Genomic DNA, 14,384 nt, shown 5'->3' with positions numbered 1-14,384 from the left:
AACACTAAAGAATCAAGATCAAATTAACATTTGTGACTAGGCTCACTTTAGCTTGAGACCCAGGCCAAACAGTCCTCCTAAGTCTATACAATTACACGGTTCAGAGAAAGGCAGAGAAAGTGATCCATTATGAACGGATCACTTATAAAATTACTCTCCATTCAAACAATGTGCATTCATTTCCTCTTCTATCAAACAGGAACAGTAAGAGTACTTATACTATTATGAGGAATAAATGAAATGACACAGAGCTCAGAACATGCCTAGCACTTAGTAATAAGCACTTTTTAAGTGTTATTATTATTATACCCCCATCAGATACAAGCAATTATCTCCACCCATCCTAGCCACTTATTTACTGGCCCATTTTTTCACTGATATGCTGTAGATGTAATCCTAACACAATGCAAATCAACTGTAAAGTGAAAATAACCACTCTCACAAAGATACAGAATTTCATCATATTTAGTGAAAGCACTATTTTATTTTTCTCAAAATCAGAAATTTTGTATTTTCTTTTGTTTTCCTTTGCTTTCTTTCCTTCCCTTCCCTTTCTTTTCCTTTCATAACATTACAACTGAAGTACAGAGCATTAAGGATGATGAGGGCTTGGGAACTTCAAAATACAATTTGAACACTAAACTGGCTCCAACTTCATTTACCAATAAATTTCTCCAGGAATTCTATGTTGGTACACACCATGAGCATTCACTTCTCTCAGCTTCACCTATTGGCAATGCTCTTTCTCCTCCACCTGGAGAATTTCTGCTTACCTTACTCACTGTCTCAGTTCATATGTCACTTTCTATAGTCTTTTTCAGGCTCCTGAAGCAGAACTCTCTCCCTCTATGACCCCACAACACTGAGTTGACAGTGCTAATAAAGACTGTAAAGACTATATTACATTAAGTTCCATAAGCATATCTTCCCTGTTAGACACTCTTAAGCTCTTGGACAGTAAGGACCATGTTTGTTTCCAGTGCCTAGCACTGACATTAGAAGGCATACAATATGCTTGAATTGAATTGTATCCCAGAATTTTAGGACGGGGAAGAGCCAAAGAAGCCAACAGTTGTTTTCAGTGAGACTCAAAGAAGAATGAATGACTCGCCCAATTCATAGAAACACTGACTGTGACAAGACTAACAGCCAAGTTTCCTTTCCCAAAAATGTCCATGAGGATAGGACCGTGTGTCCAGCTCACTGCTTCAAACTGGTTCACCCAGTACAGAACTGAGGTGTACAGCAGATCCTTAATTAAGGGCTTTCCATTACAAAACACTGTACATATCAATCCATAAATGTTGAGAAACTGACACATCCTCGCTAAATTTTTACATCGTCCTTACATCAGTTCTCTATTGTAAAAATTCTGAGAAATAAACAAAATCATCTTGTACGGCAATATATTATATGAAAGTAGTATGTCAAACATTTAATCCTGCTTTCTGGCATTAACACATTTAAAGTGAAGTCTGTTTCCAGGCTTAGAGGTTTATAAAAGCCTGTCTACATGAACTGAATAATGAGATCATTAAAATTACATAGAATACACCAACACCCCCAAAACATGGTTTATACACTGCAGATTATGTCAAAAGCTAATAAAATGCAAGTGACAACTTGCCTTTGTGGAAACTAGGCACATGGATTTACATTTTGAGGAAGTTCAAGTTTACAGGCCAACAGCCACATGACGATTTGCTGCCACCACGAAGAGGAGCTAACAAGAATGAATGCCTACTTCCAGCAAATAAAATACTTAGATTTCATCAATGAGAAGACATGTAATATAGCCAAGGTACCGGATAAACAAACATTAAAGGAAACAAGAAGTCTCCTTTCTGTCCTACTTAATGGATATCAGATAGCAAGAGTCCTTCCAGGAAATTCACGTGAGTCCCTAGAAATCGCTGACAAACACAGCAGTGGAAGGGGGCTATGAGGCCGAAAAAGGCCAAGACACCACTTGGCCCCTCCGGTAGGTATTTCTTGTACAAGAAAAGGGCGTGGGGACAACAGAGCACTACCAGGCACAAAGGTGGAAACGCACGCCAGCGACAGAGCAATCTCTGGGCGGATCCCTACGCCACCTCGGAGTCTCAGGCCCACTGCACGCCCCCGACTCAGCCTGACGCTTAGACCCGGTATTCCCCTCAAGGCGCGGCGGTGGCCGACTCCACTCAAGAGGTGGCAGCAGGCCTTCATGGACCTCAGAGCCTACAGGCCGAGACACCCCCTCGAAAAGGCTACCCCATTCCAGAGCAACCGTCGCGACCAGGAGCCGCCGCCCACCCCGATCTCGGATCTGCCCGCCTGCGGCCTTCCCCGGCCTGTCCTCATCCCGCAGGCCAAGCCGGGCTGGTCTTAGCCCCGATCAGGCTGCAGAGCCCCAACTCCGCCCGCAAGGCTCCAGAGCGGTGGGAGAGCGCAGAGGTTGAAAGAAGGGTCCGCCCGGGGCCCGCCGCCCCTCAACACTTACCATGGCGACTCCCCAAAGCCTGCAGCAAGCAGCACCCACCCCGCGCGAAGCCTCCTGCGGTCAGGTGACGCTGCGGCCTCTCCAAACCCCGCCCTCCTTAGCCCCGCCCTCGGACCCTGCAGGCGGCTCCTCGATTGGCCCGCTTCTAGGAACTCAAGTCTCGCGTGTTTATTGGCTCCTGCCACTTATCCAGGGACTGACGGACCTGGGTTCTAGCCTGTCCCTCCACAGTGTGTGAAAGAGGGCGGGGAGGTGCACTGTAGCGAGGAATCTCTCGGCGGCTCCTGCCGCCGAGACAGCAGGAAGTAAAGGTGTCGTTTGAGTAGTTTGTCAAGACGGAAGGAATGGAAGAAGTGGGAGCTGCCGGTCCAAGTTCACCTGTCCAGGGTCGTGCAGTCACGTTGCGCATGCGCAAAAGGAAGACTAGGCTTGATTTGTGGAACGGTCTCAACTTCTTGTCCCAGCCAATCCAGATGCAGTTAGAGGGGTGGGGCCTGGCCGTCACTGGCTGGCGCGGCGTTTGCGCGCGGGTTTCATCGTGTAGCAGCTGTTCGCGAGATTAGTTCGCGCCATGGAATCGGGGCTGATCCGGCGTTTAGCACCGCGCTTGGGTATCGCCGAGCCAGATGTGCTAAGGTGGGTTTGGCGGTGCACGCCTCAGCGGGCCTTAGACTTCCCTCAGGCGAGGTCCGAGTCATTCCCGCGCGTCAGGCAGTGCTGGAGTGAGGGGGGAACGCCGGAAGTGGGTGGGATTAGGCCCTGTCTCCGGAAAAACTTGCCAGCAGAGTGGGCTTTTATGAGCCGGCGAGAAGGGACAATTGCAGATGTCTTTAGGAACAGCTGTCTCGGTGGGAAGGGAAAAGTCGGAGAACTTAGGTCGTTCCACAGATGCTTATTGAGGGTCTCTTTACAGTGGTGAGCCACACAGACCTCCATTGAGGTTACTGTCTATGACAGAACTAGGGAGAAAACTAAACTGGGTGATGTGCCGGAAGCGGGGGAGGGAGGAGCACAGCGCGCCCTGGCGTTTGCTTTTCATTAAAAAAACAAATCCTAGAAAGGCCTTGGAGGGGCTGCCACTTTTGCTGAGACCAGATTGATAGAAGGTGCCAGCTATCGGAAGATGTGGGAAGAGCGGCACAAAAAATCACTTTGCATAATCCAGGGTTAGAAATAAAGCTGTTGTGGCTGAAGCGTGGAGAGCAAGACAAGGTCCGATGCTTTGGCGCTCAATTGAGGGAGAGAAAGGAAAGCACTTCTTAAGAGTTGAAGTAAGACCTCTTGAATTCAGTAATCGTTTAGAACAGCCATTCTCAAAGTGTGGTTCCTGGACCAGCAACATCAGTATCATCTTGGCACTCCTTAGAAATGCAAATTCTCGGGTCCCATTTCAGGCCTACTGATCAGAAACCCCGAGGATGGGACCCAGCAATCTGTTTTCACAAGCTCAAGGTGATTGTCTTGTACATTAAAATTTGAGAATCACTGATTTAGAGGAAGGGGTAAAAAGAAGGAACCCTGGTATAACTGCCAGCCTCTGCAGTAGTTCATGTTTGTCCCAGTAATGGAAGGATGAAAGAAGTTGGGGTTTTTTGTATGTTTGTTTGTTTGTTTGTTTTTAAGAAATTGAAGAACTTACTTTTGCTTAGAAGTACTTAAGCACAGTGGTGTCTGAGGTCAGGGCTGATTCTGTCTTACAGAACCTTGTCTCCCACCCCCACATAAACTTGCACAGGAGTTAGGCCCAGAACGAAGTCCACCAGGCTGTATTTATTGTTTACCAAAGTGTTGGGCAAACTTCTGGAAAAGAGTCTTAGTGAGCATGTTGCCTTTATAACCAGGAAAGCAGAGGAGTACTTGCGACTGTCCCAGGTGAACTGTAATGGCCTGTCTGCACATACCACAGAAACCAGCAATGCAGTCATGTGCCTGGATCTTGCAGCTTCCTGTATGAAGTGCCCCTTGGACAGGGTAAGTAGGTCCCACTGAATGTCTAAATAATCCTCTGCAACACTGAAACTTAATCATGTTTTAATTTCTGATTGGAAAGAGTAGACTGTAACTAAACTCTTGTTTTTTAGAATTTTCCTGGCTATTAGATAAGATTATTCAAGACCATTTTTGTCAAGTTGAAGAAAATTCCCTTTACTCTTTACCATCTAGTTTCCTTGGCTGCCTCTTTCTTTACTCAAGACTATCTTTCATGCAGCTGCTAGCATCCTCCTAAAGCGCATGCTTTAAAACCCATGTGTATTTTTCTTCCAGTATCACAGTGGTTGAGAGCACAAGCTAGGAGTCAGGAAGAGTTAGATGTTGAGACCAAATCTCAGTACCACCAGTTACTAGCTCTGTGAGCTTGCAGTTTCCTCATTCATGAAGTGGGGATAAGAATATCCATTTTGCTGGATTATTGTGAGGATTAAACCATATACTGTATGTAACACACTTAACACAGTATATATCACATAATGATATACTCATCAAATGGTGACATTGGCTCCCCATTACTGTCAAACTCTCCAGCCTGTCTTAAATACTAACCTCAAGCTACACTATTTACTTAACAGACTATGCACTTTAATGACTTACATCTTTGTAAAGCAACAACCTTTTTTTTTTTTTTTAACATGCATTTCTTTTCTGGCAAGGTCTTCCATGACCCTGCCTTGCTGTTACATCCTTCATGAAACTTTCCTTGACTTTCCCAGGTGTAGTTGGTTTCCCTCAGTTGTTGATCCTCCTGTTTCCCAGTTAGCCTCTCCTCTCCCTCCTCCACACAATCATCCTTCCCACCCCCACTCCCACTACTTCCCTCCATCCTTTTCCCACTAAATTGCACATTGTGACTTTTGTTGAAAAAACGGGTGTCTCCTTTGTTTTTTTATTCACAGCATGGCTGTAGTAACACTATGTTGTTTTTAAAAATTACCTGTGCTTATGCATGACTGTCTTTCTAAAGTGTGAGCTCCTTGAAAGCAGTACTCAATTCTGCCTGACATGATTACTGACTTTTGACTAAATGAAGCTAAATGTTTAGATAGAGTCAGTTGTCACAGAATTAATTAATTTTGAAAAGGTGACCTATTAAACAAACGTTTAAGGGCACCAATATAGAATGATTATGATTATAATTTTTATGATTCATGCATTTTTTTTCTTTTAAAGGTTTATTTAATTAAACTTTCTGGTTTGAACAAGAAGATGTATCAGAGCCGTCTTAAATCTTTTGAGTGTTTACTGGGCCTGAATTCAAATATTGGAATAAGAGACCTAGCTGTACAATTTAGCTGTACAGAAGCAGTGAACATGGCTTCAAAGATATTGCAAAGGTAAGAAGCATAAAGAGTCTTAACTGAAAATTTATACTGATACAAAAGGCAGAATTATTTAATGTCCTATTTTTAGTCTTAAAAAATAACTAATATGGTAAGGTGACATGATGTAGAGCTCATGCATTTAAATGGCTTAGTAAGTTCTCATATGCATTTTCAGTCCCTTTGAAATAGTATTTTTTAACAAATAATTCTGCAAACACTGCTTTCCCTTAGCTATGAGTCCAGTCTTCCACAAACACAGCAGTTGGATCTCGACTTATCCAGGCCACTTTTCACCACTGCTGCACTACTTTCAGCATGCAAGTAAGTGTGCCTTTTAATATTGAGAAAAGTCCACAGTTCACAAAGAGATTTCTCATTCCCAAAGAAGACTTCTAATTCAGTTTATTTCAACACAGAGCATATTTTCCCATATAAATGATATTAGGAATAGTGGCCAAGTGACCAGATTCTGTTTAGCCTACAATATATCTGACAATTTGGATCACTATTGCCAGTAGTCTGCTTGCCAAGGGTCCATGTTTTATTTATTTTCTTTTTCTTTTTTTAAGGGTTTTTTTTTTAAGTTTTTTATTTTCTTTTGTAATCTGTACACCTGATGTGGGGCTCAAACTCACAACCCCAAGATCAAGAGTCATATGTTCTTCTGACTTAGCCAGCCAGGCACCCCCAGGGTCTACCTTTAAGAGTAATGAAATCTGTCATTAAAACTGGTTTATGATTATTCCAGTCCTATCTTTTTTAAGTACCAATTGCAGCTGTTTTTCAAATAATTTAGAAAACACCAGTGATGAATTTTTACATCTGAATTTTAAAATTTGGGGTTATTTTTGTGCATACTGAAATGGTACCTTGGAAATACTCCTGTTATCTTTGTCTAAAGTTGTCTTATTTTATCTTGCTGGGAAACTCCTTATAAAACAAAATATAGTTGTCCTGTAAAGATGGTTTCTTACTACCCAGCCTCTAATTTGGTTGTTTAGCTCTATTAGCTACACACCTAGAACGATTAATTGGCATTCATAGAAAATGTCCTTTTATTTCAACAAAGGTATGTGTATGTGGAGAAAGAGTATGGCGGCTGTTACAAAAAACAATATTAACAACTAACCCTACTTTTGAAACCAAATGACACTGAGCAAACAAAGGTTTGACTAGATTTATCCTAAACAAGAAGTCTCTTGTATATTTCATTAGTAGTTGTTGTGGACTGGTAATTAGGAAGGTGATTGGTAATTGGGGAGGTGAAAGTGATTTATCTTCCTATAGTATAAACATAAGTATCGTGGGTTAAAGTGAGTTGAACACTTAAAAATGCTATGATTGTCATTCAGCAAATTAGTAACATCTGAGATTCACTGAGAGTTCTTCAAGGCATGAAGCACTATACAGATGTCTTCTGTGTGCCCCCTTTTTTTAAATTTTTTTATTTTTGAGAGAGAGAGGGGGGAGGGACAGAGAGAAACTGTGACAGAATCCGAAGAAGGTTCCAGGCTCTGACCTGTCAGCACAGAGCCTGATGCAGGGCTTGAACCCATGAGCTGTGAGATCATGACCTGAGCCAAAGTCGTATGCCCAACCAACTGAGCCACCCAGGTGCCCCTGTGTGCCCCTTTTGTTGCATAACAGATCCCATTATATTTTAACTGTCAGTCCAACAAACAACTAAATAAGTAGTTTTAAAAGGCAAATTTACATGATTATAGCTAATAATGTATGTTTGGAATAAAAGGAAAACTAAACATAAAGCATGAGTGGAAAGGAAATAAGTTGATAATATGGTTGGCCAGAGATAGCTATACTGGTCTTAAAAATAGTAATTTATTAAACTCTTTTATAGGGTGTTAAAGCTAAAGGTGGATAAAAATAAAATGGTAGCCACATCTGGTGTGAAAAAAGCCATATTTGATCGACTGTGTAAACAATTAGAGAAGATTGGGCGGCAGGCTGACAGTGAGTATTCATTCTATATTTCAAGAATGTGTTATTTGAAAATGTAAACTTACTGGTAAAAGCCTAATATTTTCAAACTTGCAAAATGGCTGCTTTCTGAATTCTGTATTTAATGTGGACCAGGTAAGTTTTTAGTGAGAAATTATTTGGTTTTTCAAATAAAGTAGCATAATGACCTTTAAAACACCTGTGATTATATGACTCCATGCCTGAAAAATAGATTTTCTGTTAACATGCTCCAATGTTAAATGCTAGCCTCCATATACATAAGCTAGAATAGAAAAGATTCTCAAGTCTGACAAGAGAAACTAAAGAAAAGAGAAGGGCAAGATCATTTGCCTTCTCCTTATCCTAGTATTTGGTCAAAGTATCTAATTTTTATTTGTAATCCAAAATGTGCCCAACTAGTAAAATTAAGAATAGGAGAAAATTTAGTTAGTAGGTAACACGTTTTTTCCCTTAAAGGAGAAGCTGGAGATTCAGCTACTCCACCACAGAAGAAAAAGAAGACAATGGTTGAACCTCCAGCAAAAGGTAAGTTGTATTAACACTGGACAAGCTTTGAAATTAGTGCAGTGGGATTAGTGTACAGTGAGTTTAATGCAGTGAATAGTCCTGTGCTGCTTTAGCTGCTTGCCTGATAAGAGTCAGGTTTTAAATAAATTCTAACAATCATTTATTTGATAAGACCACTTTTCCAAGTAGTCATTTAAAGAAGTTAATAGAAGTATTATGTAAGAACCTATCTGAAGCCAAACGGCTTAGGTTCACATCCTGCTTTAATAGCCACTGACTCTAGAACTTTAGGAAAGTCACTTATTTCTGTAAGCCTGAATTTTCTAATCTTTTGCGGTTAATATTAGCACCCACTTCATACAATTATGGTGAGGGTTGAATGAGATAATGCCATTGAAGTTCTTGGTTCAGTGTCTTGAAGCACAAGATAGGTGCTTGATAAATGTTAACTATTTTAAGGATGTTGTGAGGTGCATGGAGTAAAAGAGCAAAAAACTAATGTGTTAGCTACTGTTTCCAGTTTTCAGCATTATATTCCATATTTTTTAATTAATAAGATATTTGAAACAAGGTTACTTTTTTTTTACTTGTAAAAATTTTGAAACACTTTTGAAAATTTTCTTTCATAGAAACAGAGAAGGTAGTAGACAGACCACATAAACTGCAGAAAGATGAAGATCTGACACAGGATTATGAAGAATGGAAAAGGAAAATTTTGGAAAATGCTGCCAAAGCACAAAAGGTTATAGCAGAGTGATTTCAGCTTCCAGACTGCCATTGGCTGCAAATTAATAGTACATCTGCCACCTCAATGAAGATGTGAGGGCTTTGGAATTTTATTTGAACTCTTATAACAAGGATCCGAAGACTATTGCCTTAAAAGCAAAGAAGTCAGTACTGGGGCTGAGTTCTTGGAAGCAAACTGGCCGGTGACATGGGCGACAAATTCATTAGGTCAGGCACAGTGCCTGGTTGGCATGGCTTTGGCTCCCCACAGGTCTGCATTCCTACAAAATGGAATTGGAGCCATTTTGCTCTTTTGTTTTAAGCAAAAGACATTCTCCTGTCCTATCAATATAAAATTCAGGTCTGAATGGAGTACTATGGATTTTACTTAGGTTTTTGTGTTAATTTCTTGTTTGACTAAATCAGTATATGGTACAGCCTGAGTTAATAAATATTTCTTTTTATATGCATTCAGGTTGCCCTTGTCATCAGTTTGGGGGAGTCATTGCTATGCTAAAAACTGTCTACTCTAGAAGAAAAAGGCCATATGCTGAACCATAATAATGCTCACTAGACAACAAACTCTTGAATCAGACTCCCTGAGTTTACAGCCACTTAACTACCTATGGAACCTTGAGAAAATTAATTAACTTCTTCATGCCTCATCTATAAGTAGGACTAAAAATGGTGTCTACTTCATAGAATAATTTGGAGGTGTATCTGAGCTGATACATATAAAACATTTAGCACAGTACCTGGTATAAGTAAGTATTTAGCAAATGTTAGAATATAGAGAGAACTTCACATATAAAGGTCTCATGTAATGAATTACACATTAACAGCATATTAAAAAGTCAGATGGACTGAGGGCTATTTTCTTTCACACCCACATAGTGAAGAATGTAACCTTACTAAAAATACTCCTTATTTTATAACTATAAGAAAGGACCTTTATGGAAGATACATTGCTAGGGGCTCAGAGGCATTGTGCCAGGTATGATTTTAATTAAATCAAGTATAGCCATGAAGAATATCCAAATTTTAAAATCTATTCAGAATAGTATCAATAGGGGTTGTATTTTATTTGCTATAAGTAAGATGTAATACCTGCTGTATAGACCTGGAGTGCTAAAAGAGGGATTTCTTGGGATGCCTGGGTGGCTCAGTCAGTTAAATGTCTGACTGACTCTTGGTTTCAGCTCAGGTCATGATCTCCTGGTTCATAAGATTGAGCCCAGCCTCCAGCTCTGCGCTAACAGTGCGGAGCCTGCTTGGGATTCTCTGTCTCTCCCTCTGCTCCTCCCCAACTAGCATGCACGTGCTCTCTCCTTTCTGTCTGTGTGTCTGTCTGTCTCTCTCTCTCTCTCTCTCTCTGTCAAAATAAATACATAAACATTAAAGAAGAAAAAAAAAGCAGACTAACATTTAAAAGAGTAATTTCTTCCCCTACCCTTTTTAATTCCAGATCCTTCCAAGATCTGGAAATCTAAAAGAAAAGCCACGGTCAAATGATCCTAACTCAGGCATAATGTCTAGCAAGCCCTGTGATAGAGGGAAATGAACATGAGCCTTTGGAAGCACATACATTTGTATTTAAATTGTGACCCTGCCACTTCCACCGTAAGGAAATTTCAGAACCTTAAAAGAGCTTCAGTTTCCTTTTTATAAAGTAGAGATATTCTCTGCCTTGTGAGAACTGAAGGTAATATTTCTATAAAGTGCATAGTACTTAGAAGGCATTCCTTAAATAGTAGCTCATTGCTTTCATCTAAAATGAATAAGTTAGTCTTTTCCTAGTTTATTTTAAGAAAGTATATAATTTGTTTTTATTTGATGCCAAGATTTAGATTTCTGGCTTTGAGTGAAAAGCAGTCTATTCATCACCAAGTAAAATTAGGCATATTCACTTTTTTTTTAATTGTAAAATGTACCTAGCATAAAACATAGCTTCTTAATCATTTTTTAAATACATAGTTCAGTAGTGAGTGTTACATTCACACTGTTAGCAACCAATCTCCAGAGCTCTTTTCATCTTGTGTAGCTGATTATACCCATTAAGCAACTTATTCGTCCCTCTCCTAATTGCCTCCCTGGCAATTACCATATGTTTATATCTGAATTTGGCTACTCTAGGTCGGTACAAGAGTGTCTTTTTGTGAGTGGCTTATTTCACTTAAAATTATGTCCTTGAGGTTCATTCTCATGGCATGTGTCAGAATTTCTTTCCATTTTAAGGTATTATAGTAGTCCATGGTATAGATATACCACATTTTGTTGATCCATTCATCTATAAATGGACACTTGGGTTGCTTCCACCTTTTGGCTGTTGTATATAATGCTGCTATGAACATGGGGGTACAATATCTCTTTGAGACCCTGCTTTCAGTTCTTTTTGGATATATACACAGAAATGGGATTGCTAGATCATGTGAATGCTATTTTTAAATTTTTGAGGAACTGTTTAGTAGCTGCACTATATGATGTTCCCACCAACAGTACACAAGGGTTCAATTACTCTACATCCTTGCCAACACTTTTTTTTTTCACTTTTTAAAAATTTAAATCCAAGTTAGTTAATATATAGTGTAATAATGATTTCAGGAATAGATTTAGTGATTCATCACTTACATGTAACACCCAGTGCTCATCCCAACAAGTGTCCTTAATGCCCCTCTCCCATTTAGCCCATTCCCCCACCTAACAACCAGCTAGCGACCCTCAATTTTTGTTCATTGTATTTAATAGTCTTTTATGGTTTGTCTCCCTCTCTGATTTTATATTATTTTTACTTCCCTTATATTCATTTTATGTTGTTTCTTAAATTCCATATGTAAGGGAAATGTATTTGTTTTTCTCTGATTGACTTATTTCGCTTAGCATAATACAGTCTAGTTCCATCCATGTTGTTGCAAATGGCAATATTTCATTCTTTTTGATTACTGAGTAATATTCCATTACATATAAATACCACATCTTCTTTATCCATTCATCAGTTGATGGACATTTGAGCTCTTTCCATACTTTGGCTATTGTCAATAGTGCTGCTATAAACATTGGGGTGCATGTGCCCCTTCAAAACAGCACTCCTGTATCCTTTGGACAAGTACCTAACAGTACAATTGCTGGGTCATAGGGTAATTCTATTTTTAATTTTTTGAGGAATCTCTGTGCTGTTTTCCAGAGTGGCTGCACCAATTTGCATTCCCACTACCAGTGCAAAAGAATTCCTCTTTCTCCACATCCTGACCAACATCTGTTGTTGCCTGGGTTGTTAATTTTAGCCATTCTGACAGGCATGAGGTGGTATCTCATTGTGGTTTTGATTTGTATTTCCCTGATGATGAGTGATGTTGAGCATCTTTTCATGTGGTTATTAGCCATCTGGGTGTCTTCTTTGGAAAACTGTTCATGATTTTTGCCCATTTCTTCACTGGATGTTTTTTGGGTGTTGAGTTTGTTAAGTTCTTTATAGATTTTGGATACTAATGCTTTATCTGATATGTCATTTGCAAATATCTTCTCCCATTCTGTCGGTTGCCTTTTAGTTTTGCTGATTGTTTCCTTTGCTGTGCAGGAGATTTTTATCTTGATGGGTCCCAATAGTTCATTTTTGCCTTTGTTTCCCTTGCCTCTAGAGACATATCAAGTAAGAAGTTGCTGCAGCCATGGTCAAAGAGGTTGTTGCCTGTTTTCTCTTGCAGGATTTTAATGGCTTCCTGTCTTACGTTTAGGTCTTTCATCCATGTTGAGTTTTTTTGTGTACGGTGTAAGAAGTGGTCCAGGTTCATCCTTCTGCATGTCCCTGTCCAGTTTTCCCAACACCATTTGCTGAAGACACCATCTTTTTTCCACTGGATTTTCTTTCCTGCCTTGTTAAAGATTGGTTGGCCATACGTTTGTGAGTCTATTTCTAGGTTCTCTATTCTGTTCCATTGATGTATGTGTCTGTTTTTTGTGCCAGTACCAAACTGTCTTGATTATAGCTTTGTAATACATCTGGAAGTCCAGAATTGTGACGCCTCCAGCTTTGGTTTTCTTTTTGAGGATTAGGCTCAATTCCTAGCTTTGGCTATTCATGGTCTTTTCTGGTTCCATACAAATTTTAGGATTGTTTATCCTAGCTCTGTAAAGAATGCTGGTGTTATTTTAATAGGTATTGCATTGAATACATAGATTGCTTTGGGTAGTACTGACATTTTAACAATATTTGTTCTTTTTTTTAATTAAATTTTTTTTTTTTAATGTTCATTTTTGGAGAGAGGGAGAGTGAGAGTGGGGAGGGGCAGATAGAGAAGGAGACACAGAATCCGAAGCAGGCTCCAGGCTCTGAGCTATCAGCGCAGCCTGACACATGGCTCAGACCCACGAACTGTGAGATCATGACCTGAGCTGAAGTCGGACGCTTTAACTGACTGAGACCACCCGAGCGCCCCAATATTTGTTCTTCCAACCTGTAAGCATGGAATGTTTTTCCTTTTTTTGTATGTGTCTTCAATTTCTTTCATAAGCTTTCTATAGTTTCCAGTATGTAGATTTTTCACCTCTTTGGTTAGATTTATTCCTAGGTATTTTATGGTTTTTGGTGCAATTGTAAATAGGATTCCTTGATTTCTCTTTCTAGTACTTCATTATTGATGTATAAAAATGCAACTGATGTCTGTACATTGACTTTATATCCTGTGACTTTGCTGAATTCATAGATCAGTTCTAGCAGTTTTTTGGTGGAGTTTTTTGGGTTTTCCACATAGAGTATAATGTCATCTGCAAAGTGAAAGTTTGACTTCCTTCTTGCCAATTTGCATACCTTTTATTTCTTTGTATTGTCTGATTGCTGAGTCCCAGACTTCCAATACTGTGTTGAACAGCAGTGGTGAGAGTGGACATCCTTGTGTTCCTGAACTTAGGGGGAAAGCTCTCAGTTTTTCCCCATTAAGAATGATATTAGCAGTGGGTCTTTCATATATGGCCTTTATGATCTTGAGGTATGATCCTTCTGTCCCTACTTTCTTGAGGGTTTTAAGAAAGGATGCTGTATTTTGTCAGATGCTTTTTCTGTGTCTATTGAGAGGATTATGAGTTATTAATCTTATCTTTTATTAATTTGATTTATCATGTTGATCAATTTGCAGATATTGAACCAGCCATGCAGCCCAGGGATAAATCCCACTTGATTGTGGTGAATAGTTCTTTTAATGTATTGTTGGATCCGGTTGGCTAGTATCTTGCTGAAAATTTTTGCATCCATCTTCATTAGGGAAATTGGTCTGGAGGTCTTCTTTTCAGGGGGTCTTTGTATGGTTTTGGGAATCAAGGCAATGCTGGCCTTGTAGAATAAGTTTGGAAGTTTCCCTACCATTTCTATTTTTTGGAAC

The 14,384-nt window shown here is 39.7% G+C and overlaps 2 protein-coding genes across 5 annotated transcripts in view; one reads left to right on the top strand and one right to left on the bottom strand.

The window, feature by feature from the left end:
• VPS35 (VPS35 retromer complex component) overlaps nt 1-2,596 on the bottom strand; it is a 30,101-nt gene extending 27,505 nt beyond the window's left edge. Inside the window, exon 1 of the mRNA XM_025920935.2 lies at nt 2,483-2,596. Within this exon, the coding sequence (XP_025776720.1) occupies nt 2,483-2,485 (3 nt within the window). The 5' untranslated portion in view covers nt 2,486-2,596. The remainder of the gene's footprint in view (nt 1-2,482) is intronic.
• Nucleotides 2,597-2,666: 70 nt separating this feature from the next.
• Nucleotides 2,667-9,482, top strand: ORC6 (origin recognition complex subunit 6). Of its 4 annotated transcripts, none has more exons than XM_025920804.2 (7): nt 2,670-3,118; nt 4,324-4,453; nt 5,648-5,811; nt 6,031-6,120; nt 7,658-7,770; nt 8,236-8,304; nt 8,916-9,482. In XM_025920804.2, exons 1-7 carry the CDS (start codon nt 3,054-3,056, stop codon nt 9,041-9,043), a joined length of 759 nt encoding a protein of 252 aa, XP_025776589.1. In that variant the 5' UTR covers nt 2,670-3,053; the 3' UTR covers nt 9,044-9,482. The 4 variants fall into 4 exon arrangements, with proteins under 4 accessions (XP_086545654.1, XP_086545655.1, XP_025776589.1 ...); XM_086689530.1 differs by lacking the exon at nt 2,670-3,118 and adding an exon at nt 3,298-3,934; XM_086689528.1 differs by lacking the exon at nt 8,236-8,304 and having other exon boundaries at nt 2,667-3,118.
• Nucleotides 9,483-14,384: the final 4,902 nt, after the last annotated feature.

The sequence above is a fragment of the Puma concolor genome, chromosome E2 (genome assembly GCF_028749965.1).
Source record: "Puma concolor isolate L17-30 chromosome E2, mPumCon1.1.hap2, whole genome shotgun sequence".
Classification (NCBI taxonomy): domain Eukaryota; kingdom Metazoa; phylum Chordata; class Mammalia; order Carnivora; family Felidae; genus Puma; species Puma concolor.
Note: the sequence above shows the minus strand (reverse complement) of the source record. Positions and strands in the feature narration are given on the sequence as shown.

Excerpts from the sequence above, each read along its gene's own strand:
- ORC6 (XM_025920804.2), top strand. The coding sequence starts at position 3,054 with ATGGAATCGGGGCTGATCCGGCGTTTAGCACCGCGCTTGGGTATCGCC. Across the intron at positions 6,121-7,657 it reads GCACTACTTTCAGCATGCAA|GGTGTTAAAGCTAAAGGTGG; the intron begins GTAAGTGTGCCT and ends ACTCTTTTATAG. Across the intron at positions 8,305-8,915 it reads GGTTGAACCTCCAGCAAAAG|AAACAGAGAAGGTAGTAGAC; the intron begins GTAAGTTGTATT and ends TTTCTTTCATAG.